The sequence below is a fragment of the Staurois parvus genome, unplaced genomic scaffold (assembly GCF_062004578.1).
Source record: "Staurois parvus isolate SC_StPar_1 unplaced genomic scaffold, SC_StPar_1.0 ptg000682l, whole genome shotgun sequence".
NCBI lineage: Eukaryota > Metazoa > Chordata > Amphibia > Anura > Ranidae > Staurois > Staurois parvus.
In genome coordinates, this window is record NW_028318478.1 from 6945650 (window position 1) to 6972216 (window position 26567).

At 36.1% G+C, this 26567-nt stretch overlaps 1 protein-coding gene across 1 annotated transcript in view; it reads right to left on the bottom strand.

Annotated features, from left to right (window-relative positions):
• The window catches only part of LOC149447572 (proprotein convertase subtilisin/kexin type 5-like), a 150300-nt gene that overhangs the window by 21518 nt on the left and 102215 nt on the right, over positions 1–26567 (bottom strand). The window contains exons 11-14 of the mRNA XM_089652432.1: positions 26020–26265; positions 19951–20146; positions 14782–14987; positions 2805–2905 (exon numbers count right to left, since the gene is read on the bottom strand). Coding sequence (XP_089508558.1) covers positions 2805–2905; positions 14782–14987; positions 19951–20146; positions 26020–26265 — 749 coding nt within the window. The remainder of the gene's footprint in view (positions 1–2804; positions 2906–14781; positions 14988–19950; positions 20147–26019; positions 26266–26567) is intronic.

Consider the following 26567-nt stretch of genomic DNA (forward strand, 5'->3'; position numbering starts at 1 on the left):
GTGAAGTAGTACTGCCTGGACCTTGAAGAAGGGGCCATTCCCCGAAAGCTTGTCCTCAAAATTGTATGTTAGTGCAAATAAAAAAAGTATCACGTCAGTACTCAATTGTTTCTGTTGCAAATGCACTAATACGGCTACAATCACCTCAAGCTAAATACATGGGCAAACTGTAAAATAAAACGTGCAGCCCATATATAGAATCTTACTTGCCAAAACATTTATAAAGTAGTGCATAAAACATGTGCACTGGTTCCAGGGGTTCCTGAGTCTGCTGGGCAGTGGAGTGCAATTCATTCAAACCTATTAAAGCCTTCTATTCAATGCTGATGTTGATGATGGTCTTAGTCAAAGATATATGACTTTTGTATTAGGTTAGTTCACCATCTAGTGGTGAAATAACACATACAGATGTTGGTTTGTGTTTTAAAATAATTTCTTTCTCTATCGCTTAATGTCTATCTATATATTTTTATTTAAGTATGTTTTGACCCAGAAATCAGAAATTACAAACGCACTTTAAGCTTTCTTAAAAGGGAAACATTTTAAGGAAGAATTTTTCTAATGTTTGAAAAACTTAGTCCAGGTGATTTAGTTGGCTAGACATGAAGGCGAAGAACAATTTTTTATTGATATTAATGAAAATGTACTTTTAATTTTTCATAATGTCACTTGCTGACGTGGCAACAACTATTTCAGTACAGAATTCATTTTAATGACAGGTTGGCCTCCAAATATAAATAATCTCTAATAAAGTTCTAAATGAACTGTAATTGTATATTTGTTATTCTTAAAGAGGAAGTAAACTCACTTATTTAACTATTTCGCAAAACAGTTAAATTCAGGGCATGAACAACTGTAACAGCTGCCCGTTTTGTCAATTCTGTAAAAAAATTTCTGTGTGTAGCAGCCCCACCCCTCCTTCCGACACTTACCTGAGCCCCTTCTTGATCCACTGATGTCCACAAGAGCCTTGGTTCACTCCTGATTGACTGAGGCAGTCAATCACAATCAGAAAGCCAATCGGGAGAGGGAGGGGGTGGAGCCAAGTCGTAGCTCGACAGCGCACCTGCTTGGGTGCCCCCATAGCAAGCTGTTTGCTATGTGGGGACCCAACAGGAGGGAGGAGCCAATAACGCTGGCAGGGACCCGAGAAGAGGAGCATCCATGCTGCTGTGTGCAAAACCATTACACAGAGCAGGCAAGTATAGACATGTTTGTTATTTTTAAGAAGAAAAAAACAAGACTTTAGTATCACTTTAAAACCCAGAGGCTGCATTCACATGGGCAGCCAGGGGCTGCCACCAGCTAGAATCAATTAATTCTTGCTGGCTGAGCAAAACACTGCATGCGCAAAGTGTGTGTGCACAATTATTTTATATACAGTATTCATAGATAAGGCAGCAATAGGCAGCATGGATTCATGAAAGACCCTAGTTAAACAAAAAAAATCTGTTTCTTATGAGGAGGTAATCAAAAACTTAGGCAAAGGGGTGGATAAGGATATAGTATAAAGCATTTGGCACAGTTCCTCACACATGGCTAATGTGCAAGTTGACGTCTATATGCTTAGAGAATTTAGGTTGTGAATGGGTAGAAAACTGGCTAAAAGGCCACATTCAGAAAGTAGTGATAAATGATTCATACTCTAAATGGTCTAAAGTTATTAGTGGTGTACACTCAAGGTTCAGTGTGTGGGTCCCTACCTTTTTAACCTATTTATAAATGATAGAGAGTTTGGGATTAAAAGTTCAAATTTCAGTGTTTGCAGATGACACCAAGCTATGTTGTGAAATAATGTCTTTGTAAGATGTCTCCAACTTCCAACCTGACCTCAATGCACTATTTAATTTGACATCTATGTGTAAAATTAGGTTTATTATTGATAAATATAAAGTTATGCACTTGGGGGCTAAAAACACACACATCATACATTCTGTAAGGAGAACTGGAAGAGACAATGGTAAAGAAAATCCTGTGTGTTCTGGTAGGTCATAATAATAGCATGCAATGCCAAGCTGAAATTTCTGACGTAAGTAAAATTCTTTTACTAAAAGGGGTAAAGACTCCAGACAGAGAGAGATATCATTTTACCCCTGTACAAATCATTAGTAAGACCTCATCTAGAGTATGATGTTCAGTTTTGGGCACCACTTCGCAAAACAGATATGGAAGAACTGGAGAAAGTGCAGAGAAGGGCAACCAAATTGATAAGAGGCATGGAGGAGCTCAGCTATGAAGAAAGATTAGAGGAACTGAATTTATTCTCTTTTGAAAAGAGGCAATTAAGAGGAATATGATCACTATGTATAAATACATAGGTGGTCCATATAGTGAACATGACCTCCACATATGGAAATGCTTCCTCACAGTAAAAGCTGTGAACATCTGGAATAGGTTCATCATGAAATAGTTCTGGTCAGCTCAGTAGGTTCATTTAAAAAAAAAAGAGCAGGAGCAGGATTCCTAAATGCACAAAATATAACTGAATATTAACATTTATAAGCAGTAACAGCAGAGATTGTTGACCAGGGATAATCTGATTGCCTCCAGTGGGATCAGGAAGGAATTTGTTTCCTTTGTTGAAACAAACTAGACCATGCATTTGGGGGGGGGGGGGTGTTGTCTTTCGCTGGATTGTGGGTATGAAATTGCATATATGGAGGTTTTATATTTATTTCCTTTTCTTATTGGTTGAACAACAGTAGATGGATTTGTGTTTTTTCTCAACCTATGTAAATACACATATATATATAAATTTAAAACAGTATAATTATGTGGCATGCACTGTATGTGTACTTCCTTACATCATCATCTAGGTAGCGATGCTCCTCACACTGTGGATAACAGACCCCTCCTTTATGGCTGCTGCCTCTGTCACAAGCTGTACATGCTTGAACTGATGAATCTGTACAGAGTGTAATAGTACATGTTAGATACAGGGCATACTAACCTCCAAATCAAAGGTGTAAAAATCATAATTTTTGTCAATAATATTACTTAAACCCCAGAACATAATACATTTTCTGAAAGCAGAGGCCCTGTAGAATAAAAAGGTGATAGTTTCAAATTTTTAAGTACGTGATGTTTATTAAACCCAGATTTTCAGGAAAAATATAATTAAATGAATTTTAGTGCAAAACACACACAATATAATAGCTATATATATCAATATTGTACCGCGCTCGAATATATTCAACTATGAGTGATATTATAAATTTTAAGTGATATTATAAATTGCTAAGTGTATCACCAATAATTCAATAATTATCTGAATCAATTATACTTAAATCCATAATTAATATAAATATATAAATAAATTATAATAATAAATGTAAAAGAATCAATTAATATTTTTAAATAAATTATTGGAGTGAAAAAAATTGTTAAAAAAAAAATTAAAAAAATAAAAAAAAATTTAAAAATTGGAGTGAAAAAAAATATTGTTAAAAAAAAAATTAAAATGTATAAGTAAAAAATAAAAATGGGAATAACAGTTCAGTTCATAAGAGTTGAGATGGTATTGTAGTTCAATCTAATCTGTGTGATGAGTCAGTGTTCACGGCGTGAACCTCTCTCTCCTTTCTCCTCTCCTCTCTCCTCAACACAGCCTTCTCAATAGGACTTTCTCCACTGGCTGCTTGGCTTATTCCTCCATATACGATACATACAGAGAAGGGAAAAGAAACATAGTGTCTTATCCGGGATAACGATTGTTTATTAAGCTTTGATCTCCCACTCACATGGTATAAATGAAAGTAGCGCTTTGTATAAAATGTGTCCAGATCCTACTACAAACAACCTTGCAGGTGTGTTTGTCTTCATTGAATATACTCGCCGTTCCTTCTGTGGATGCGTGATGCGCCCCTCCCCTAAGCGTTACGCTACAGGGACTCGTAGCTTCCTCTGGGGAATGTAGTTTTACATGTCATCATGCACTGAGACTATTTATATCCTACCGGCGCCATTTTTGCTGTGATTTATACGCTCTTCGTTCCTCCTCCATATTTTTGGAGTCCAAACTATGTCTTAATGTTATCTATTGTGTATATACAAAGTGCGCCTCAGCATCCTTCGGCTGCATATTCAATGCTTACACACACACCCTTCACAATTTGGATTGCAATCTCATACTTTTTATACTTTTTCATTGCCATTAAGATTATCATAATCATATCTATATTATCCACAATTTTCATACTTAATCTTTAAACATTTTAATTCATTTGTATACATTTTTAATTAAAACTTTAAAATAAAAATATTAGTTTAGAAATGACTGATTTATTAAGAAGTTACTTAAAATAACACTAAAAATAAATATAAATACAAATAAAAATAAAAATAAATAAAAATAAATAAAAATAAAATTAAAATAAAAATAAAATAAATATAAAAATAAAAATGAAAAAATAAAAAATAAAATTAAAAAATAAAAAATAAATAAAAATAAAAATTAAAAATAAATATAAAAAAAAGGAAAAAAAAAAAAAAGAGATAAAAAATAAATATAAAATTAAAATAAAAGTGAAAATAAAACTATTGTTTATAAATAAAATAAAGCATATTTGAATTTGATTTTATGAGTGCTTAAAAGCGTTAATAATACTAGTAATGCCTTAAAGTTGTTTTTGTACATACTAATCTTTAATTAACGTGTTTATCATTAATTCATCTATATCTCCCTCCTAATATTATACTCTGTGTTTAAAATATATTCTTATGCTCCTTATTCTTTATAATAATATCAATAATCACTTAGGAAACAAGCTAGATCAAATTCCTTATTTAATCCCAATGGATGCAAAGAATTCATTTGATAAATCCACTGGGATTCTTTCTTACTAATTTCTCTAATAAGATTATCCCCTAATAATATTATTAGATCCCCCTAAACAAAACTCATTTTCGTTCTTTCAGGGAATTGGATTTTATAAATGTGGAAGATGCTATGGTTGTACTAGAACAAAAAATAATCCCAGAAATAGAATGTATTTTACTAATTTAACAAGTGGAAAAACATTCAAGATAAATCAATTTATATCATGTGACACCAAGGGGGTAATATATGCAGTGAAATGTCCGTGCAATAAGATCTACATAGGAAGAACAAAACGCATGCTAAAGGAAAGAATAAAAGAGCATGTTCGAAATATTTCAAAAGGATATAAATATCATAATGTATCATTACACTTCAAACTATATCATGGACAGAAAACAGAAGGACTAGAATTTTGGGGAATAGAAAAGCATAAGGCACACTGGAGAGGGGATAATCTTATTAGAGAAATTAGTAAGAAAGAATCCCAGTGGATTTATCAAATGAATTCTTTGCATCCATTGGGATTAAATAAGGAATTTGATCTAGCTTGTTTCCTAAGTGATTATTGATATTATTATAAAGAATAAGGAGCATAAGAATATATTTTAAACACAGAGTATAATATTAGGAGGGAGATATAGATGAATTAATGATAAACACGTTAATTAAAGATTAGTATGTACAAAAACAACTTTAAGGCATTACTAGTATTATTAACGCTTTTAAGCACTCATAAAATCAAATTCAAATATGCTTTATTTTATTTATAAACAATAGTTTTATTTTCACTTTTATTTTAATTTTATATTTATTTTTATTTTTATTTTTTATTTTTTATCTCTTTTTTTTCCTTTTTTTTACATTTATTTTTATTTTTTAATTTTTATTTTTATTTATTTTTTATTTTTTAATTTTATTTTTTATTTTTTCATTTTTATTTTTATATTTATTTTATTTTTATTTGTATTCATATTTATTTTTAGTGTTATTTTAAGTAACTTCTTAATAAATCAGTCATTTCTAAACTAATATTTTTATTTTAAAGTTTTAATTAAAAATGTATACAAATGAATTAAAATGTTTAAAGATTAAGTATGAAAATTGTGGATAATATAGATATGATTATGATAATCTTAATGGCAATGAAAAAGTATAAAAAGTATGAGATTGCAATCCAAATTGTGAAGGGTGTGTGTGTAAGCATTGAATATGCAGCCGAAGGATGCTGAGGCGCACTTTGTATATACACAATAGATAACATTAAGACATAGTTTGGACTCCAAAAATATGGAGGAGGAACGAAGAGCGTATAAATCACAGCAAAAATGGCGCCGGTAGGATATAAATAGTCTCAGTGCATGATGACATGTAAAACTACATCCCCCAGAGGAAGCTACGAGTCCCTGTAGCGTAACGCGTAGGGGAGGGGCGGTGACGTCATCACGCATCCACAGAAGGAACAGCGAGTATATTCAATGAAGACAAACACACCTGCAAGGTTGTTTGTAGTAGGATCTGGACACATTTTATACAAAGCGCTACTTTCATTTATACCATGTGAGTGGGAGATCAAAGCTTAATAAACAATCGTTATCCCGGATAAGACACTATGTTTCTTTTCCCTTCTCTGTATGTATCGTATATGGAGGAATAAACCAAGCAGCCAGTGGAGAAAGTCCTATTGAGAAGGCTGTGTTGAGGAGAGAGGAGAGGAGAAAAGAGAGAGAGGTTCACGCCGTGAACACTGACTCATCACACAGATTAGATTGAACTACAATACCATCTCAACTCTTATGAACTGAACTGTTATTCCCATTTTTATTTTTTACTTATACATTTTAATTTTTTTTTTAACAATATTTTTTTTCACTCCAATAATTTATTTAAAATTTTTTTTTATTTATTTTTTTTTTTTTAACAATTTTTTTCACTCCAATAATTTATTTAAAAATATTAATTGATTCTTTTACATTTATTATTATAATTTATTTATATATTTATATTAATTATGGATTTAAGTATAATTGATTCAGATAATTATTGAATTATTGGTGATACACTTAGCAATTTATAATATCACTTAAAATTTATAATATCACTCATAGTTGAATATATTGGGGCGCGGTACAATATTGATATATATAGCTAACATCCATACACCTGGAGAGGGTGTAACAAGTACCTGGCGATCTAATATTTTATATAATTTATTTAAGCACGTAATGAATTAATTAGTAATACTTTAGTAGCTCACATATATATTATTCACATTACTTTTTATGCACGCAATTAATTGCTTTAAGAGTAAGAAAACTTCTAGTGGCTCACAAGTATTTATTTAATTTGAATTTTAACACACAATATAATACCCATTTGTGATTAAAATATGAGGTTTTATTAAGTAAATGGATACTAAAAATTCCATGTCTTACAATTGCGTGCGCCCACGATATTGCCAAAAACTATGGTGTCCAAAAATCACCATAGGTGATGCTTTAAAAGCCTTTACAGCTCATCAAGTTAGAGATGGCCTCCCTAGCGGTCTGATTATGTCCATATTTCTGTGCTCAAAACAGTACTTTTTTGCATGGAAATATGTATTTTTTTTATTGTAGGCTGTAATTTTTAGGAATAACTCACTGAAATCTGTCTGAACAAGAGTCTAGTAAACATCCCAGGTATGTTAAAATTTGAAACACGAAATCATAAATTATAATTTATTAAATAATCATAAAACATAATAATATAATAATAATACATTTAATTAAATAATATATTCAAACCAAAAACACTGAAATTTGAAATGTAGCGCCAAGCTCGCACATCACTGAGCTTAGTCGCAAAATCGTTTTTAGTGTCTGATGACGAATTTCCCCACGAATCATTATCACTCAATTCTGCAAGTGGTTCTAATTTACTATCACTGTTCTCTAGCTGGTCTAAAACCGCTTTTGACCTAAAGGGACGCTTTTTGGACACCATGGACATTTCTCATTTTCCAGGCAGAAAAAACAGTTAAAAATGCAGGCAGGGTACAGGACAAAGCACTCGGGACAAAATGTATGTGAAATGGTTTGATACAGTAATGTTTTACTATGTGATTTTAGTGAATTTAGTGAATGTCACTTTTGCAACTTTCAAATCTCCCACCAGTTTCATCCCCCGTATGTCCCGACGTCGCAGGAACGGAACCCAGAAGACAGATTCCGGCATCAGCCGGAGGACATTTCCGGGGACACTGCAGGGGGGACATCACGGGAGTGCAGGACAAGGTAAGTGAAGAAGAGATCCCGGAGCAGCACTGCAGGGTATTCCCAAGTGTAGCTCGGGTTTACCACATGTGGTGCTGAAACTTTACCCCGAGCTATACTCGGGAATACTGCCAGGGAGGTTAACTAAGAGCTCTTGTGCTAGAATTATTGTTCTCACTCTTACGTTCGCGACGATATGTCACATGCGTGGTGCCACCGCTGTTCACATACGTGCACACTCTGGCCTTGCGTTTGCGCAGGTGTGCGGGGCAACAGGGGTTACAGCAATTTTTAAAAAACTATATTTTATTATAATTAAAGTTTTTTTATTTTCTTTAATTTTTTTTTTTTACTTGACTGCTGTCACAAGGGGTTAATACATTTCTGTGAGATAGGTTTGGCCAGGTTACTTTATGGAGACATTAGGGGTCTAATAGACCCCAATGTCTCCCCTGCCCTTCACACCATCTAGCCAAGTACATATTGGCTTGTTTAGATGTGTCTCCTGGCAGTACTGGCTAGGAAATAACATGTCTGAAACCTGAAGTGATATCACTTTCGGTTTCTTTATTTGCATGTGAGATCAAGGCAGGGTTTTGCCTCGGTCTCACAGCTAGCTGATGGTAGTGTTCCCAGTTTCCATTAGGAGTAGGAGAGCCTGGAAACCATGGGAGGAGGGAGGAGCCGGCAGGAGGGGGATGGAGACACATGCGTTGCCGGCTCTGTGAAAGTGATCGGCAGCTATAGACCTACCACATCACTTTCAATTTCAAGCCAGGAGCTGGCTGAACATAAAGCACAAAAGCTGATGGCTGCTACTGCAGCCATCAGCTTGTGATTAAAGGTTCACTGTTTGGACATACATAGTACATTCAGAGAGCAGAACCCTTTCTAGGATTTCTAGGATTACGAATTGGTGACCATTGTGACCTCAAGTCTTCATTTTGGTACAATGACTGTATCTAATAGAGATATTTTATAGCAATTAGAGGGTGGGATTCTGGGAGATTGGCAGCTTTCAATTCCCTTGCATTCATTCAACAGTAAACATGAATTTTACAGTGTTTTCTAAATGAATGAATTCCGTAATAATTATTAGAGCATAGAAATAAAAGAGTTTTGTACATCAGCACTTTAGTTCATCTCTGCTGAATCCCAACTTTAAGCCCAAGGAGCAAGATATGAGGTAGTTAATACAGGATGGGGGAGATAAGAGAATCTCTTCAATTTTCTTCTTATTTTTAGCAAAGTGAAGAATGATTTAGAAATGTAGTTTCTTATTTTATTTCAAGCTTTTTGAAAAGCAAAAGTGTGTTCTTTTTTCTAGCTTTAAATTTTGTATTGGGTGACAAGTTAGGCCATCCACAGACACTGAGCAGCTTCATTGAAGCCTTTATGTATCCCCTCACCCCTTCCTAGTTTTTCCCTTGCAAGATTTATTTTATATCACCTTTATTCAATGCAAGTAGCTGTTCCAATGTCTAACTGCAAAAAAAGTATTGAACCAGAAGGAGTTTGTCTCATTCCATATGCAGAATGAAGTTAGAGGTTTTAAGACACTTTGATATATCTTACACTCAAACTTCTTAACATAGCTATTGGCATTCAGGCATGAGATAGTGTTAAAGAATATAAAACTCTCTCATAACTCTGCGTTATTCTGCATAGAGATGTAGATGATTTAATATTTTCTTTCTCCAAACACAATACAGATCTTATTGGCAGATACTTTTCAGTACATCTTTTCTGCTGTGATTTATAGTATATAGAGTTATAATGGTCAACATCTGCATTCATTTATGAGTCATTAAATTATTCCTTACCACAATCTGTGCAGGTTACCTAAACAAGAATCTCATCTATGTGTTTGTTTTTTAGACATTGGAACAAAAGCAGAAAACAATGTGCAGAGCAATAAAACACTACTATGAGAAAAGGTTTGAAAATAATATTTTTCCATGAATGATTCCTATAAATTGATATTGATAGAATATTGGGTAAGTCTTTATCTAAGTCGCAAGAATACTTTAAGACAACAAACACACAACACATTCAAGATTATCAAATTGTTGTTGTAGAAAAGGTTGAAAAAGTAAAGATCATTAATAGAAAAAGTCACAGATCCTAATGTATGACAAGTAGTGGAATCTTCTTTATTGGCAGTAACCAAAACTAAAGCCAAGTAGTTTCTGTAGGTGCTGATCTCTATTAACAGTTGTACGAAGTGAAGCTCTACTGACTTCCATCATCCAATAATGTTCAACCAGAAATACATTTTTTAAAATTTTCTTTATAATTAGGTGTTCTTTGCAAAGCGCATTTTCACCAAATTTACTAAGCTTAGGGAAAGTTAAATTCCCTTGCAAAATGAATAGCCTATTTATGTTTAATAAATCAACCATTATGTCGTTGTTTTACTCCCAAGTGTTGGATCATTTCCATGTATATCACCCAAACTATTTTAAGTTTAAAATTACCAACAGCCACCCTGATATTCTGCTTTAGAATCTGCTGATACATCTTTTAATTCATTACTTCCACAATAATTGCAAGCTGCTCAGGCCTCGAGGTAGCAAAGAACTAAGTTTCATAGTTGGAATGAACTCTTAGTATTGGTATGCAGTCTTGAAAGCAATATTTTCTTATAAATTGTTATTTTATCTCACAAAGTATTATTTTTTCATTACTTTGAATGGCTCTTTTCCTTCTGTACTCCATAGACAGCTATTAACACTTACAAGCTATTGCCAGACTGCAGCTGATGTTATTTTAAAAGGTTGTAACTTGTATGGTAATCTTTCTAAATTTACTTTTACATTGATTTGATTATAGGGGCTGATGAAATAAAACAAATGGGGGGATTCATAAGGAATGTTGTAGGCACCCTTGAGAATTCTGTTGGGCCGCAGCTAGAGACGTAAAATTTCCAGAAATATTTGAAGCCATGGGAAAAAACATTTTTTCCTGGAAACAAATATAAATTTTTGGGAAAATTTAAAAAAAATCAGTGTGGAACAGTTTTACGAATTGAAAGTAATTTTGTTACTACTCTTCATTTGATCACTGATTGGCCAATCAGTGATCACATGATCAGGACCTCACATAGAGGTCCCGTGAAATGATCTGTGTTCCACTGTGTCCAGAGGACACAGCAGGCACCGCATCGCTCCCAGGGAGCGCACACAGGGAGCGCGCACGAGCAGGGGGCAGGGAGGCCATTTATAAATGGCCACCCGCCCCTGCACTGCTCCCGACCAGCCGTTTATATACATGGGCTGAACAGGAAGTGGTTAACTGAAATGGGACCGAAGATAGATCTCTTTGCAGGAACATGTCACATTCATGATAGCTTCCCGGCACAGACAATCCCCACTCTGAGCACTGGCATATCTCTGTGTAGCACTACCCCCTTAGGGATTGCTGTTGAATTTGGGTCCCCCTGTGGTCCTGCACAGCCAGTCATACAGCATTTTCCACACAAGATTTCATCCAGAGACAGAAACCAGTCCTTGGTTTTGGTATTTATTGAGGGGATTATGCCTTGGATAGGGTAAGGGGAGGGGGGTATAGGATGCCCAAGGGAACCAATAACTGAGGACAACTCTGATGGAGTGCTAGCCAGCATCTCCTATTGTTACCACGCTGGACCCCAGATAAACTCCTCTTCACCCAGCAATCTGGAGACTTTTCCTAAGCAGGGATCTGGCTCCTGTTGCTTTAAATGATATGAGCAGTCACTAGCAGGGGGCTAATCTGGTTTCAAACCAGAGTGTTCTTTCCCCTATCTGCCCGGGGGGTGCAGGTGTTCTCACTAAGATCCCTACCTTTACTGTTGGTGGGTTGTTGCTACCAGGCCTATCAGCTGGGCTGCTCCTTTCCTGTCGTACAGGTGGTCCTCACTCAGGGGGACAGTGAGTACTGAATTTTCCAACTTTCCATCTCCAGACTTGGAGGCAGGCCTCATCCCACTAGGCCTCCTGGCAGCCTCCTTCCTCCAGCCTCACATCTTTCACCCAACTCTCCACACTCCACTCCTCTCTCTACTGATCAGGCTTCCACACTTTTAAGGGAGTCCCATCCCTTTCCAAGCCTTCTGTTAGGGATTGGCTGAAGTCCCTTAAAAGTGCAGTCAGCCACTCCTCAGATCCACCCACTGCCTCCAAGGCCCTCCTCCAAAAGCCCCAGAGCAGGGGGAACTTCCAGAGGGATTGGCCTGTAGAGTCTCTCAGCCCTGACCACAATTTGACTCCTCTGGCTATCACACCTGAGCTGCTAACCAGCTCCTGACAGATTATTAGGGTCTAGCTCCCCTAGCTGAACTAGGAGGGTGCTACATCTGTATGCTAACATAGAGTTGGTCTTTATTACTGCCAGTTTCCTAACCTGTAAAAAGCCTGTATTTTGAAACAATCTATCACTGCTACAGCAACAGTTTCTTAAAATGGCAGTAGTTAGAACTACCTGAATACGTCATCTGTGCCCTTATTGTTACCAAAATTGGTGCAAATGCTTGCCAGCATTTGGCAGGATCTAAAGGGACCTACCAACAAAAAAGTGTTGTTATGCATATATATTGAATTCCCCAAACAGAACTTTGCCATTACTAGTGCTATTATAACATTACTACATAAAGAACAGTCTAAATAAAATTTGTCAGAGATCTTTGTAAATTGAGGTTTAGGAGATATCAGGTAGATAAGATGTGTTATTGAGGAAATACCATTCAAATATAAGAGGAACAGCTTTGTAAATTCAGCCCAATGTTTTTTCTCCTATATTTTTAAATGGTTTCTTTGCATTAGAATCACACACTGGTTGTATTAGAATCCATTGATTCTGCTTAAAAGTACTGCCCATAGCGATCCTTGCACCATGATAGAGATTTAATTGTCTTCTGCAGTATTGTTTTGCCATGTTGGCATACCATCTAAAGCTGCCCATATACGGCTTGAAAAAGCAAGTGATTCTCTCAAGTATAGTTTCCAATTATCTGACTCTTCATGTGCTATAGCAGGCATGTCAAACTCAGATGAAACAATGGACTGAATTGAGAGGATAGAATCTTCAAAGGAGCCACATTATGTCTACTAAAGACCGTGTCTACGTAATTACAGAAAAAGACTGTGGCACTTTAGAACTTAACATTATAGTAAAAATGCAATTTACAAGAGAGAAAGGGGCAATAAAACATTTTAATGCCAGATAAAAGGAGCAATAAAACATTAAACAATAAAACATTTCCTGAAGTATTTTATGTAAGGAAATGGGGTGTCCTACTTATCAAAAGACTCTGTTAACAGTAAGGAGTTAGTATGCATGTGACCTTAAGCAAGTAAGCAACTGAAAATAAGATATATAATACAGCTGTGCTCAAAAGTTTGTATACCCTGGCAGAAATTGTGACATTCTGGCATTGATATTGAAAATACGACTGATCATGCCAAAAAATGCTCTTTTATTGAAGGATGATGATTATATGAAGCCATTTATTATCAAATAGTTGTTTGGCTCCTTTTTAAATCATAATGATAACAGAAATCACCCAAATGGCCATGATCAAAAGTTTACATACCCTGGAATGTTTGGCCTTGGTACAGACACACAAGGTGACACACACGGGTTAAAATGCCAATTAGAGGTTATTGTCCCACATCTGTGGATTTTTAAATTGCAGTTAGTGTCAGTGTATAAATAGTCAATGAGTTTATCATCTCTTACGTGGAAGCACTGACTAGGCTAGATACTGAGCCATGGGGATCAGAAAAGGACTGTCAAAAGTCCTGCGTAACAAGGTAATGGAACTTTATAAAGATGGAAAAGGACATATAAAGGTGTCCAAAGCCTTGAATATGCCAATGCGTACTGTTAATTCACCTATTAAGAAGTGGAAAGTTCGGGGATCTCTTGATACCAAGCCAAGGTCAGGTAGACCAAGAAAGATTGCAGCCATAACTGACAGAATTGTCTGAGATTCAAAGAAAAACCCACAGGCAACCTCAAAAGAAATACAGGCTGCTCTCTTTTTCTTCTTCTGGCAGTTGTGGCTGCAATCTTTCTTGGTTTACCTGACCTTGGCTTGGTATCAAGAGATCCCCAAACTTTCCACTTCTTAATAGTGATTTAACAGTACTGATTGGCATAGTCAAGGCTTTGGACATCTTTATATGTCCTTTTCCATCTTTATAAAGTTCCATTACCTTGTTACGCAGTTCTTTTCTGATCCCCATGGCTCAGTATCTAGCCCAGTCAGTGCTTCCAAGAGCTAACAAACTCATTGACTATTTATACACTGACACTAATTGCAATTTAAAAATTCACAGATGTAGGACATTAACCTCTAATTGGCATTTTAACCCGTGTGTGTCATCTTGTGTGTCTGTACCAAGGCCAAACATTCCAGGGTATGTAAAATTTTGATCTGTGCCATTTGGGTGATTTCTGTTATTATGATTTAAAAACAACTATTTGATAATAAATGGCTTCATATGACCATCATCCTTCAATAAAAGAGCAGTTTTTGGCATGATCAGTCATATTTTCAATATCAATGACAAAATTTCACAATTTCTGCAAGGGTATGTAAACTTTTGAGCACAACTGTATATTATTGTAGTAGTAATTCAAGACAGACTGTATTTGTATATCAAAATGTAATTAAGAGATGTCAATGTTAGGCTGGAGTTAGAAGTCTAAAGGTCTAGGATGTCTTACCATTACACGTTCTACAGCTTGGGTGACACTTCCTGCACTTCTTTCCATACAGGTAAAACCTCTCAGGACAGTGACTGACACAATGAGTGGTTCCCTCCACCTGCAAAGTGTTTGAAGGGCATTCTAGACAGGAATCCAGGCCAGGTCCAGCACACAATTCACAACGAGGATCACACTTCTCACATTGACTTTTGCTTTTGTAATATCTTATATAAAAAATAAAAGCATTAACATTTTTTTACCATTAAATTTGAATGATATCCTAGATTATTTTATTGCACATAGCATGCTAGCAGACTGTACAGAAATGTATCTCATGCCCTTGATTGGTATCAATTGATTTCATGCTAACATCTGATGCCTTTAGTATTCACCCTTCCATTGTACCTGCTCTCAGCTGTTTTTCTTCAGACTTCTTTAAAGTGCACCTGTGCGCAGAAAATTGACATTAAACTTTAGCCTTTAGGTTTTATTGCCTCCATGACCAGGCCGTTTTTTGCTATACCACACTGCGTTAATGTAGCTGGTAATTGTGCGGTCATACAATGCTGTACCCAAACAATTTATACAATTTTTTTCACACAAATAGAGCTTTCTTTTGGTGGTATTTGATCAGCACTGGTTTTTTTTTTTGCAATATAAATGAAAAAATGCCGATCATTTTGAAAAAAAAACTATATTTTTTACTCTCTGCTATAAAACTTATTCAATAAAAAATGTAAAATCAAATTTCTTCATAAATTTTGACCAAAATATTTTGCAACATATCTTTGTTAAAAAAAATCATAATTGGTTTGTGTGACTATAGTGCCTACAAACTATGATATACATACTGAATTTTTTTTTTATACTTCTAATGGTGGTGATCAGCATCTTATAATAGAACTGTGGGTGTGTTGAAGGGAATCTAACACTAAATAACAACCAATGACATCACCAGTGACATTGATACAGTAATGATGATACTATACAATGTCACTGCACTAATGACACTGGCTGGGAAGGGGTTAACTTGGGTGATTAAGGGGTTAAATGTGTGCCTAACTATGTATAATGTATGTAAAGTGTGCTGCTTTTAATAAACGATCTCTAAGTTTCACATCCCTGTAAAGTTTCCCTGTAAGAAATGTACATATCAATCCCGCTGTACAGGTAAACAATACAAGGCTCTGGACTGTTTTTGTACACAGTACACAGCCGATCAATAGGTCCACACCATGAATCATTGGCTGGGACTTACTGACAGGCTCCCACTGTGTACAATCAAAGTGAGTACTTTGGGGAAATAGTTAACACTTTTTTCAAATACAAATAGAGCTTTCCTTTGGTGGTATTTGATCAACACTGGGTTTTTTTTATTTTTTATTACATAAATGAATAAAGACAGATTTTAAAAAAATAAATAAATACAGTTGTTTACTTTCTGCTATAAAACATATCCAATAAAAAAATATTTCTCCATAAATATATGCCAAAATGTATTCTGCTATATGGCTTTGGTAAAAAAAAAAAAAAGTATTTGGGTTTCCATGAAAGTTATAGAGTATACAAACTATGGTATATATACTGGAATTTTTATTATTTTTTTTCTACTAGTTATGGCGGTGATCAACGTCTTATAGTGGGGCTGTAATAGTGCTGTAAGCAATCTGACATTGACACTGGGTGGGAACTGATTAACTGACACTGACATCACCAGTGACACTAATACATTGATCAGTGATAATACTATACACTGTCACTGTACTAATGACACTGGCTGGGAAGGGGTTAACATCTTGGCTAATCAAGGGGTTAAGTGTGTGCCTAACACGTGTCAATGTGTGTAGTGTGTGCTGCTTTTTACTAAAAAAAGCTTTACAGGGAAAAGAAACAGAGATTGTTCCCTCTGTACAGAGCCCTGTGTTGATTGTCAAAACAGGGCTGTGGGATGTGATTGGACACAGCCGATCAGCAGGTCCCAGCCATGGATTATTGGCTAGGACCTGCTGACAAACTCCTTCTGTGTATAATCGCAGTGTGAGTCAGAGGGCAGGGGAGCGCATGTGCACACCCTGTACCTGGAAGAGGCAAGCAACACCGTTGTGCCTGTACAGACCACCTTCCGCAGTACATTGCGGGCAGGCATTCCGCAAGTGGTTATACAAACAAAAAGGCAGGCACCTAGCAATCTTGCCATTGATGATTTTGACAATATGTCAGTGTCATGATCACTAACAACAGAGTCATCCGTGTGTCATCAGCCAAAAAGGGATAGCTAACATTTCAGTGCTTCTGTTAATAACATTGAGGATGAATTTCTCCACATTGGCTGTAGCTGTATAGGTGAATGAGGGTTTATTTTAAAGTGCTTTTATATGCAAATACTTACATAGTTACATAGTTAGTCTGGCTGAAAAAAGACAAAAGTCCATCTAGTTCAACCATAAAAAAAGTTATAATCCTACACCCACAGTTGATCCATAAGAAGGCAAACGTGGACATAGCCCAGGCACAGGTTCACTTTAAACTACTCTAGAAATTATTATTATTATAAGAATAAGAAATAAGTACAATATTCTATTTATAAAATATCAGTTCAGCATGAAACATTCTCTGCATTCTCTGCTGAAGTGAAACGCTCACATTTTAATTTTATATCATAACAAATCCATGGCTCAAAATGTACAAATTTCTACATTAGACACCTGAGGTAGAGAATGTTGAAAAGCTTCATAGCAAAAAGAGATTTTCTTTATCCAAGAGTTGTATTTTATTACAGTCTGATATCATTATGTATGCTGTAATGAGATCATTTTGAGGAGGAAATAGTTATGAGGAAGAGAGATGTGAGCTTCTCATATTCTGTATGGATTAGTTGAAAATATACTGCAGCCTATAAATGAGATGCTGAAAACTTTACAGTTTTCCTCAATGCTTTGATGTTTTTTCATTTCTCTTTTTTTTCCTTGCTGTCACTCGAGGGGAAGTTGAATGTATTTCAGAACGTAGGCTGTAACCTGTGAAATATTAGAACAGTAACCCTGTAGTTTCTTATGCAAGTTCACTGATTGCGCCTGAAATTTAAAATGACTCAGTATTATGCTGACGCATCAACTAGTACAGTAGCTGGAACTCTGTTATCTAGCTTTTTTCAGCCACAAAAATGATTCTATTAAATGTGATTGTGTCTAGTTCTCAGATCATGCCTACTTCCTAGCCCAGGGGTCTGCAACCTTTAAGACATAAAGAGCCGCTTGGACCCGTTTCCGAGAGGGAAAAAAAGACTGGGAGCCGCAAAACCATTGCAACATTTAAAACAAATCCGACACTGCATATATTGCAAAAAGCGCTCTGGTCATGAAGGGGGTTTAAGGGCCCAGTAAGCAAAGGGTTAATCAGGGCCACAGTGTATCGTCATAATCACAATCATAGCCTTAGGTCAGTGGTGGGCAACCTTTTTTTTCAACTGAGCCAAATCTCGCCAAAACCACGATTGAAATTTATTTTGAGAGCCACATTTTTAAAACTGAAAATACATCCCCCATATAGTAATTCATCCCCCATAGTAATTCATCCCCCATATAGTAATTCATCCCCCATAGTAATTCATCCCCCCTATAGTAATTCATCCCCCATATAGTAATTCATCCCCCATATAGTAATTCATCCCCCATAGTAATTCATCCCCCCTATAGTAATTCATCCCCCATATAGTAATTCATCCCCCATATAGTAATTCATCCCCCATATAGTAATTCATCCCCCATAGTAATTCATCCCCCACATAGTAATTCATCCCCCATAGTAATTAATCCCCCATATAGTAATTCATCCCCCATAGTAATTCATCCCCCATATAGTAATTCATCCCCCCTATAGTAATTCATCCCCCATATAGTAATTCATCCCCCATATAGTAATTCATCCCCCACATAGTAATTCATCCCCCATAGTAATTAATCCCCCATATAGTAATTCATCCCCCATAGTAATTCATCCCCCATATAGTAATTCATCCCCCATAGTAATTCATCCCCCATATAGTAATTCATCCCCCATAGTAATTCATCCCCCATATACTAATTCATCCCCCCTATAGTAATTCATTCCCCATATTGTGTCAATTCACTTACCTTTGCTCCGCGCGTTCCTCTCGCCGTGTTCCCGCGCCGTTCCGGTCTTCAGGGCGGACTGTGAGAGGAGAGGAGTTCGTCACGCTGCCCCGCCTACATCCTGCCAATGTTTGCCTGCGGGCGCCCGGCACACAGAAGAGCTGCATGTGTAAAGAGCCGCGGCTTGCCGACCACTGAGCTACGGCAACCCTATTGCCTGTCACCTGGTGGGCAGTGTGCTCCGGAGCTGCAGCAAAGGTGAAAAAGAGCCGCATGCGGCTCTGGAGCCGCGGGTTGCCGACACCCGTGCTAGCCAGAAATACAGATAGATAGATAGATAGATAGATAGATAGATAGATAGACAGAGATGACCAGACGTCCCCGGGGACGGACCCCGATTCTCCCCGGGAGAAAAATGTCCCTGATTTCATCCCCAGTTAAAGTAATGTGTCCCCAATTTCTTCCAACTTTTATAATAGCGCCTTGGCCTGATGGCTGCAGGCTAATGCATTTTAACAAAATTTCTGTGATTAGCAGGAGGAGGGAGTGGAGAGGTGTCTGCTTCCAGCTGTGTCTGGGGTTATTGATGTCACATACTGATATTACATGGTCTTCCCAGTCCTTTCCCTTCCGGTTCATGTAGATTGTGTTGCAGGAGATAAGAATGGGGATTATTTACCACCTTGCCCTTGATTGTGATGGTGACTTGCAGAGCAAATCTGGACCAGCACTCTGGACCCAGAGAAAAACACCACTTTAAGCCTCTCTAACTGTTAGCACAATCTTTTGGTATGGTGCGTTTCACATGCCCCTATTATCCCCATCCCCAATTAAAATTGGGCATGGTCAGTAGGGAATCCCCAGATTTCATTTTGAAAATTTGGTTACCTTAAGTAGATAGGCTTACAGACAGTGATATGCATATACAAAGAAAATACAGGTGGTTCTCTGATAAGGAAGATACAACAATATAATTACAGTTCTGTGCTATTGGGGTAAAGACCATTATAGGTATTTAAGAACAATAAACCAGAAGCACAATAATACAAAAAAGGCATCCGAATAATATATTTACCCAGGGGGGCAATGTAGAATACACAGGTGAAGAAGTTTATAGTATCCAGCTGCACACATGTCACAGTCTTTAGCTGAACCTCCATTGCATGTTGTACATACTTGGTGGCAGTCTGAGCAGAATCCAAGTGTCATCCCATCTGCTACCTCACTAGTGTTGTATGTTCCACTAGGACACTGCTTTACACATGTTCTTTCTGTAAAGTCATAGAAAGGTGTGAGCTACAGGCAGATTTCTATAGTAAAGCCATAGGCAAAATATGTAAAGCCAAAACCATTTTCATTTTGGGTAGAGTAGGGAATACTTAACCCCCCTGTCAGCTTTCTTTTTTGCAATCTGCTTCATTCTATCAAGTTCTTTTCACTTCTTCCCCTGTGGACTCAACATAATGAGAGATAATATCTTTCCAATGTGAGGGAAATCCCCTCTTATACAACTACCAAGGAAGCTTGTCACCATTGGTAGATTTCCCCTCTGTTCCTGTCCTGGTGCCAACAAGTTTTCGATGTACCCTAACTTTAATTTCCACTGACAAAAGTAGTCTGGACAATTAGAGAAAGTGGATTTCCCTAATGGGGACAAAGAAAAAGAAAAAAAAAACTGACAGAGATCCTGATTAATCACTACTTTACCCAAGTCTTAAAATTGTTTTACCTTTAGTTATACCTTAAATATACATTTAATGTAAATTAGATTGTATATTTTTTATTACATCCTTTATTTATCTGCTGATTATAATATGACAAACAAATGTAACAGTTGTGCAAAAAAGGAAGAAAAAAGACCTAAGTACAGTATATTCAGACACCATTTTGAATGCCAACATTGTTTATTAAGTACACCTTGCAGAATTAGCTAAAAGCAAATAATTAGTCAGTAATCTGACTAACTAGTTAGTCTCATTTGCTACGGTATATGCCATTTCAAAATCAATCACTTAGTACTTTTTCTAACAAGCTCTTAGTTGTCATTCAACTACCAAATATATTTCAAATCTTAATTTCATTATTTTGGAATATTCTAAAAAATAAATAGTAAAACTTGCTTTAATAAATGGCAGTTTAGATAAAGTCAATATACTTTTGTGGTTTTGCCCTAGGCTTGACAAATTTTCTTAAAAGTAAAAGTCCAAGAAAGAAAGAAGAAGATCAGTGCTCTGCTGTTTCTCCTCCCCTAGCTCTTTGAGCTCCTTATGCAGCTGAGAACAGAGGGTATGTGACAACGTACGAAAAAAAGTAGGGAAAAGATTTTTATAATGTATAAACAAATGTTTTACCTTTTATTTCTAAAAAGGGCTGTTTTACAAGGTGAGTGTTTACATATACTTTAACTGTCCACTGTTCAAGGTAATGCATTTTATGAACTGAACTTTTCAGTTACTTACCATGTTGAATAGATTTTGTCCTGTAAAAAAGTAGCATATGTGATAATAATATCAGTTGTAATAGTCTGCAATTTAACTTACAAGTTAATACAGCGGGGTCATGAGGAAAGAGTCCAGTAAAAGAGAAAAAATTTGTATTAAACAGTTAAAAAAAAACATTTTAGCATTTATTTCAAACCTAAACTGGGCCCATAATATATAGATGATTAGCTCACAGACCAGTGACTATTAAAGTATAAACAGAGCAGTCATTGCCAGTACCAGTATATATGTGGGTATGTTGTGCACCAATTAGCACCATTTTAACCCAGATCGCTTTTGTACTTTCAAAATTGCTGATTTGCTGGCAAATGGGAAACTGATCTGACTAATTTGTAATGTTGGTCAAAAGTATCTATAACTGATACATAAAACTGCTCCGACTACAAAATAACATTTAGACATCGTTATTAAAATATGTGAAATAAAAGCTGTCTGTGTTGAACCTAAGCAAAAACTCAAATACTCTTTTCACGAATCCAGTGGGAGTGATAAAATGGAAATGTGACTACATTTGGATGGGTTATTTCAGAAAGGAGGAACAGTTTTATTATTGTGCTAATATAGGATTTGTTCATTAACAATCTATACAAGTATCATATGTTTATCTGATGGCAATTGGTTATACATTTTATAAAAAACATAAATTGTAGAATGCATCCCTATACAATACAATATAGAACAATTCACAAAAAAACAGAGGGAATTGTTTTTTATTAGAGTTTAGAAAATTTCCTGAGTTTTCTTGTTTTGTTTTTTTTCTACAATGTACATACGTATATTTACCATCAGTTGTATTGCATTAACATAAACAGCCAGTAGGCTACACTGTTGAATGTGCATATGCTTGATAAAGGAATTGAATAATATGGATAAGAGTCACTAATAATAAACAATGCAAAGAATACTGGGGTTTATTTACTAAAGCTGGTTCACTCAGAATCTGGTGCAACTGTACATGGTAGCCAATCAGCTTCTAACCTCAGTTTGTTCAATTAAGCTTTAGCAATAAAACTTGGAAGCTGATTGGTTTCTATGCAGAAGTACACAAGATTCTGAGTGAGCCAACTTTAGTAAATAAACCCCACTGTGTTACATATACACAATGCTTAACATGTATGCATTTAATATTGCAAATTACACTCACCAGCCACTTTATTAGGTACACCTGTTCAATTGCTTCCTAACACAAAATGCTAATCAGCCAATTACATGGCAGCAACTCAATGCACTTAGGCATCTAAAACGTGGTGAAGAGGACTTGCTGAAGTTCAAACTGAGCATCAGAATGGGGAGAAAGGGGAATTTCAAAAACTGCTGATCTACTGGGATTTTCATGCACAACCATCTCTTAGGTTTACAAAGAATGGTCTGAAAAGGAGAACATATCCAGTGAGCGGCAGTTGTGTGGACGAAAATGCTTTGTTGATGTCAGAGGTCAGATGAGAATGGGCAGACTGGTTGCTCTGACATTCAGATGGTAAGGTAAGAATTTGGCGTAAACAACATGAAAGCATGGATCCATCCTGCCTTGGATCAACGGTTCAGGCTGGTGGTGGTGGTGTAATGGTGTAGGAGGTATTTTCTTGGCAATAGCAAGGTATACCTAATAAAGTGGCTAGTGAGTGCACATCTGATACTGGAAAAGGTTTAAGAAAAGTTTGTACAGGGTGGATATAAAAGAACAAATAACAGTGTGTACTTTCCAGCGCTCCAGGAAATAAATTGCCAAAGGGAGACTAAGGAAACCAGGACAGGAGTGGCCTATGGATAATGCTTCATGGATGCAGCCTTCCTCAGGCGGGGATATAATAGAAACCTATTTAATCATACAATAACAGGGGCACCTCCCATGATAATAGGAAACACGTTATAATAAAATGATTGCACTTTTTAGGAGCCCCAAAGAATTACACAAAAAACTATTAAAAATAAGTATTTTTATTAACAAAATCAGAATAAAACAATACATAAAACTAGGAGTCAGGTAATATTTGTTATGCCCCCTATAAATACAGTTGTGCTCAAAAGTTTACATACTCTGGCAGAAATTCTGAAGTTATGGCATTGATATTGAAAATATGACTGATCATGCCAAAAAATGCTCTTTTATTGAAGGATGATGATCATATGAAGCCATTTATTATCAAATAGTTGTTTGGCTCCTTTTTAAATCATAATGATAACAGAAATCACCCAAATGGCCATGATCAAAAGTTTACATACCCTGGAATGTTTGGCCTTGGTACAGACACACAAGGTGACACACACGGGTTAAAATGCCAATTAGAGGTTAATGTCCCACATCTGTGGCTTTTTAAATTGCAATTAGCGTCAGTGTATAAATAGTCAATGAGTTTGTTACATGGAAGCACTGACTGGGCTAGATACTGAGCCATGGGGATCAGAAAAGAACTGTCAAAAGCTCTGCATAACAAGGTAATGGAACTTTATAAAGATGGAAAAGGGCATATAAAGATGTCCAAAGCCTTGAATATGCCAATCAGTACTGTTAAATCACCTATTAAGAAGTGGAAAGTTCAGGGAACTCTGGATACCAAGTGTCATGTTTCACATTACTGTCATATTGACTGTCATATGCCTTTAAATGTAAAGGAAGGAGCCAAACAACTATTTGATAATAAATGGCTTCATATAATCATCATCTTTCAATAAAAGAGCATTTTTTGGCATGATCAGTCATATTTCAATAATATATGCCAATATTTCACAATTTCTGCCAGGGTATGTAAACTTTTGAGCACAACTGTATAATAGAAAGAACTCTTCTTATATTAAGTTGCATATACCAAGAGACCTCCCAAAAGGTCAGTTGTATATGAGGGGGGTGTGCAAATCTCCTCTTTCTCGACATGTTTTGCAGTACACTGATTCCTCAAGAGGGTAAGGAGACCATAACAGTAGTTTCTAAAGCTATACAAACATACGTATTAGCCATATTAATAACATACAAAAAATGTAATTATTAATATCTGACTTACTAAAATCTTGTCAACCATAGATGTGGCAATTCAGAAGGCATCCTAAAGGTGTGTCAGCTTCCCTGGGTGAGCGTGGAAGAGCACACTATACACGTATGTGGACCATTGGTCAGGTCACAGAACAGAGACATATTATCAGTAGGACCACTAGATGGCAATGTCCTTCACTATACATATAAAAGCCTATTGGATATGCACCATGAAAAAACCCTCCTGTGTACAATCTATTCCTCCATAAGATGTTTTGAAGATTATTCCAATAGAATGACTATATGAAACAAAAAATGTCCTAAATATATAAGGACAAAAAGATGTATATATTTTAATCCAAAGCCCCAAAGAAAAGAAATATATAGTATACTCATAGCCAAAGGTAAAGCTCAGCAACCTGTAGCATAGATAGGATACCATGCATGTCACAAAATACTTTCAAGATGAGCCGCATACATAGTACCCAAAAGTTTGCATGACAGGGATTAGACATTAAATCTATAGGAAAAAAATATAAATTTCCTCCTATATGACTAAGGTTACACTAGAGTACAGGGGCAATAAAGGTCCAGATTTTACTAAGTCAGACATTAATAATTACATTTTTTATATTTTATTTTGTGTATCATTTTTGGCTAATATAAATGTGGCTAATAGTTACGTTGTATATATTTAGTAACTACTGTTATGATCTCCTCACCCTCCTGAGGAAGCAGTGTTCCATGAAACATGCCGAGGAAGAGAAAATCTGGACCCCCCCACATAGTGCAATCGACCTTTTGGGAGGTCTTTTGGTATATGTGACTCCATCAAATATAAGGCGAGTACTTTCTATTGTATTTATTAGGGCATAACAATTATTATCTGGATGCTACAACAGTTGTATGTGTTGTTTTTCTGATTTTGTTAATAAAATACTTGTTATTAATATTTTGTAATTTGAGTAATTCCTTGGGGTGCCTAAAAAGTCCAATCATTTCTTTATAATGTGTTTTTGTATATACAGTATCTGATGTTAGAATGGGCTGAAACAATCCCAGCAATACCAAGAAAGAGGTGTAATAAGGCAATAAAAGGGGAGATTTACTAAAACTGGAGAATGCAAAATCTGACTGCTGCAGCTCTGCATAGAAACAGCTTGAACAATTGAACAAGCTGAAGTTAGAAGCTGATTGGTTACCATGCACAGCTCCACATTCTAAGTGCTCCAGTTTTAGTAAATCTCCCCCTAAGTGCTTAAAAAGATACACAAACCTTGCAATATAAAAAAAATATCAATTGTGACATACAAAAGACACAAGTTTTTTTGTAAAAACAAATTTCAAGGTGCAGTAAATAGTAGCACAAATCGACCAGCAGATCCAAGAGCTAGTAAAAACAAAGACACTATTGGGGATATATGATGCAACCCATTATAGTAAATAAAACCCTGCGTTTTACAATAGCAAAAGATATAAACCAAAAAAAAAGAGTTCATATTAAGACGAAAAAGACACCAAAATTAAAGAGAGGGCGTCCACGCATATTGTGCCAGTTATTGGACAGTTATTTATATATTGGGTTTGTAGTACTCTCTTATTTTCAATATTAAATCAATTACAAAGAACTGAAAAATAATGAAATGTATTGCTATAACAATAAACTGGTACTCACTGTATAGGTAGAAGGGTACAGAACATGTTAGACAATCCCTGGGGGAGGGGTCATCACATGAGTCACATGTCTTATCGCATAAGCTGCAGGTGAACGCATCATCTTCAAGAAACGTTCTGGGAGGGCAATTTCCTTCTCCTTTTACTCCACACATGTGGCTTTGCTGGTCAAACATGAGACGATCTTGGCACTGGATGCAATCTGTTGGTTCTGGGCCTGAACACTGGGCACATGTCATATGGCACTCTAACAAAAAAACATAAACACATAAAATAAATACACAAACCACTATGTTAACTTGTTCTAAGACTTCTAAGAGTTTGAAATTGAAAATGTGTGAACTATTTACTATCTTTATCCTGAACAATATAATTGTTTTATACAAGACAAAAATATTCTTAATCAAATTCAAATTCCCAAGACATTTTGCTTTTAACACAAACTGAAGCCCTAAGACCGTAGTCTCCAAACTGTGAGCTAAATGCGGCCCTTTGCTTGCCATTATCCGGCCCTTGAGGCACTACTCCAGCCACTGATACAGGGAAGTA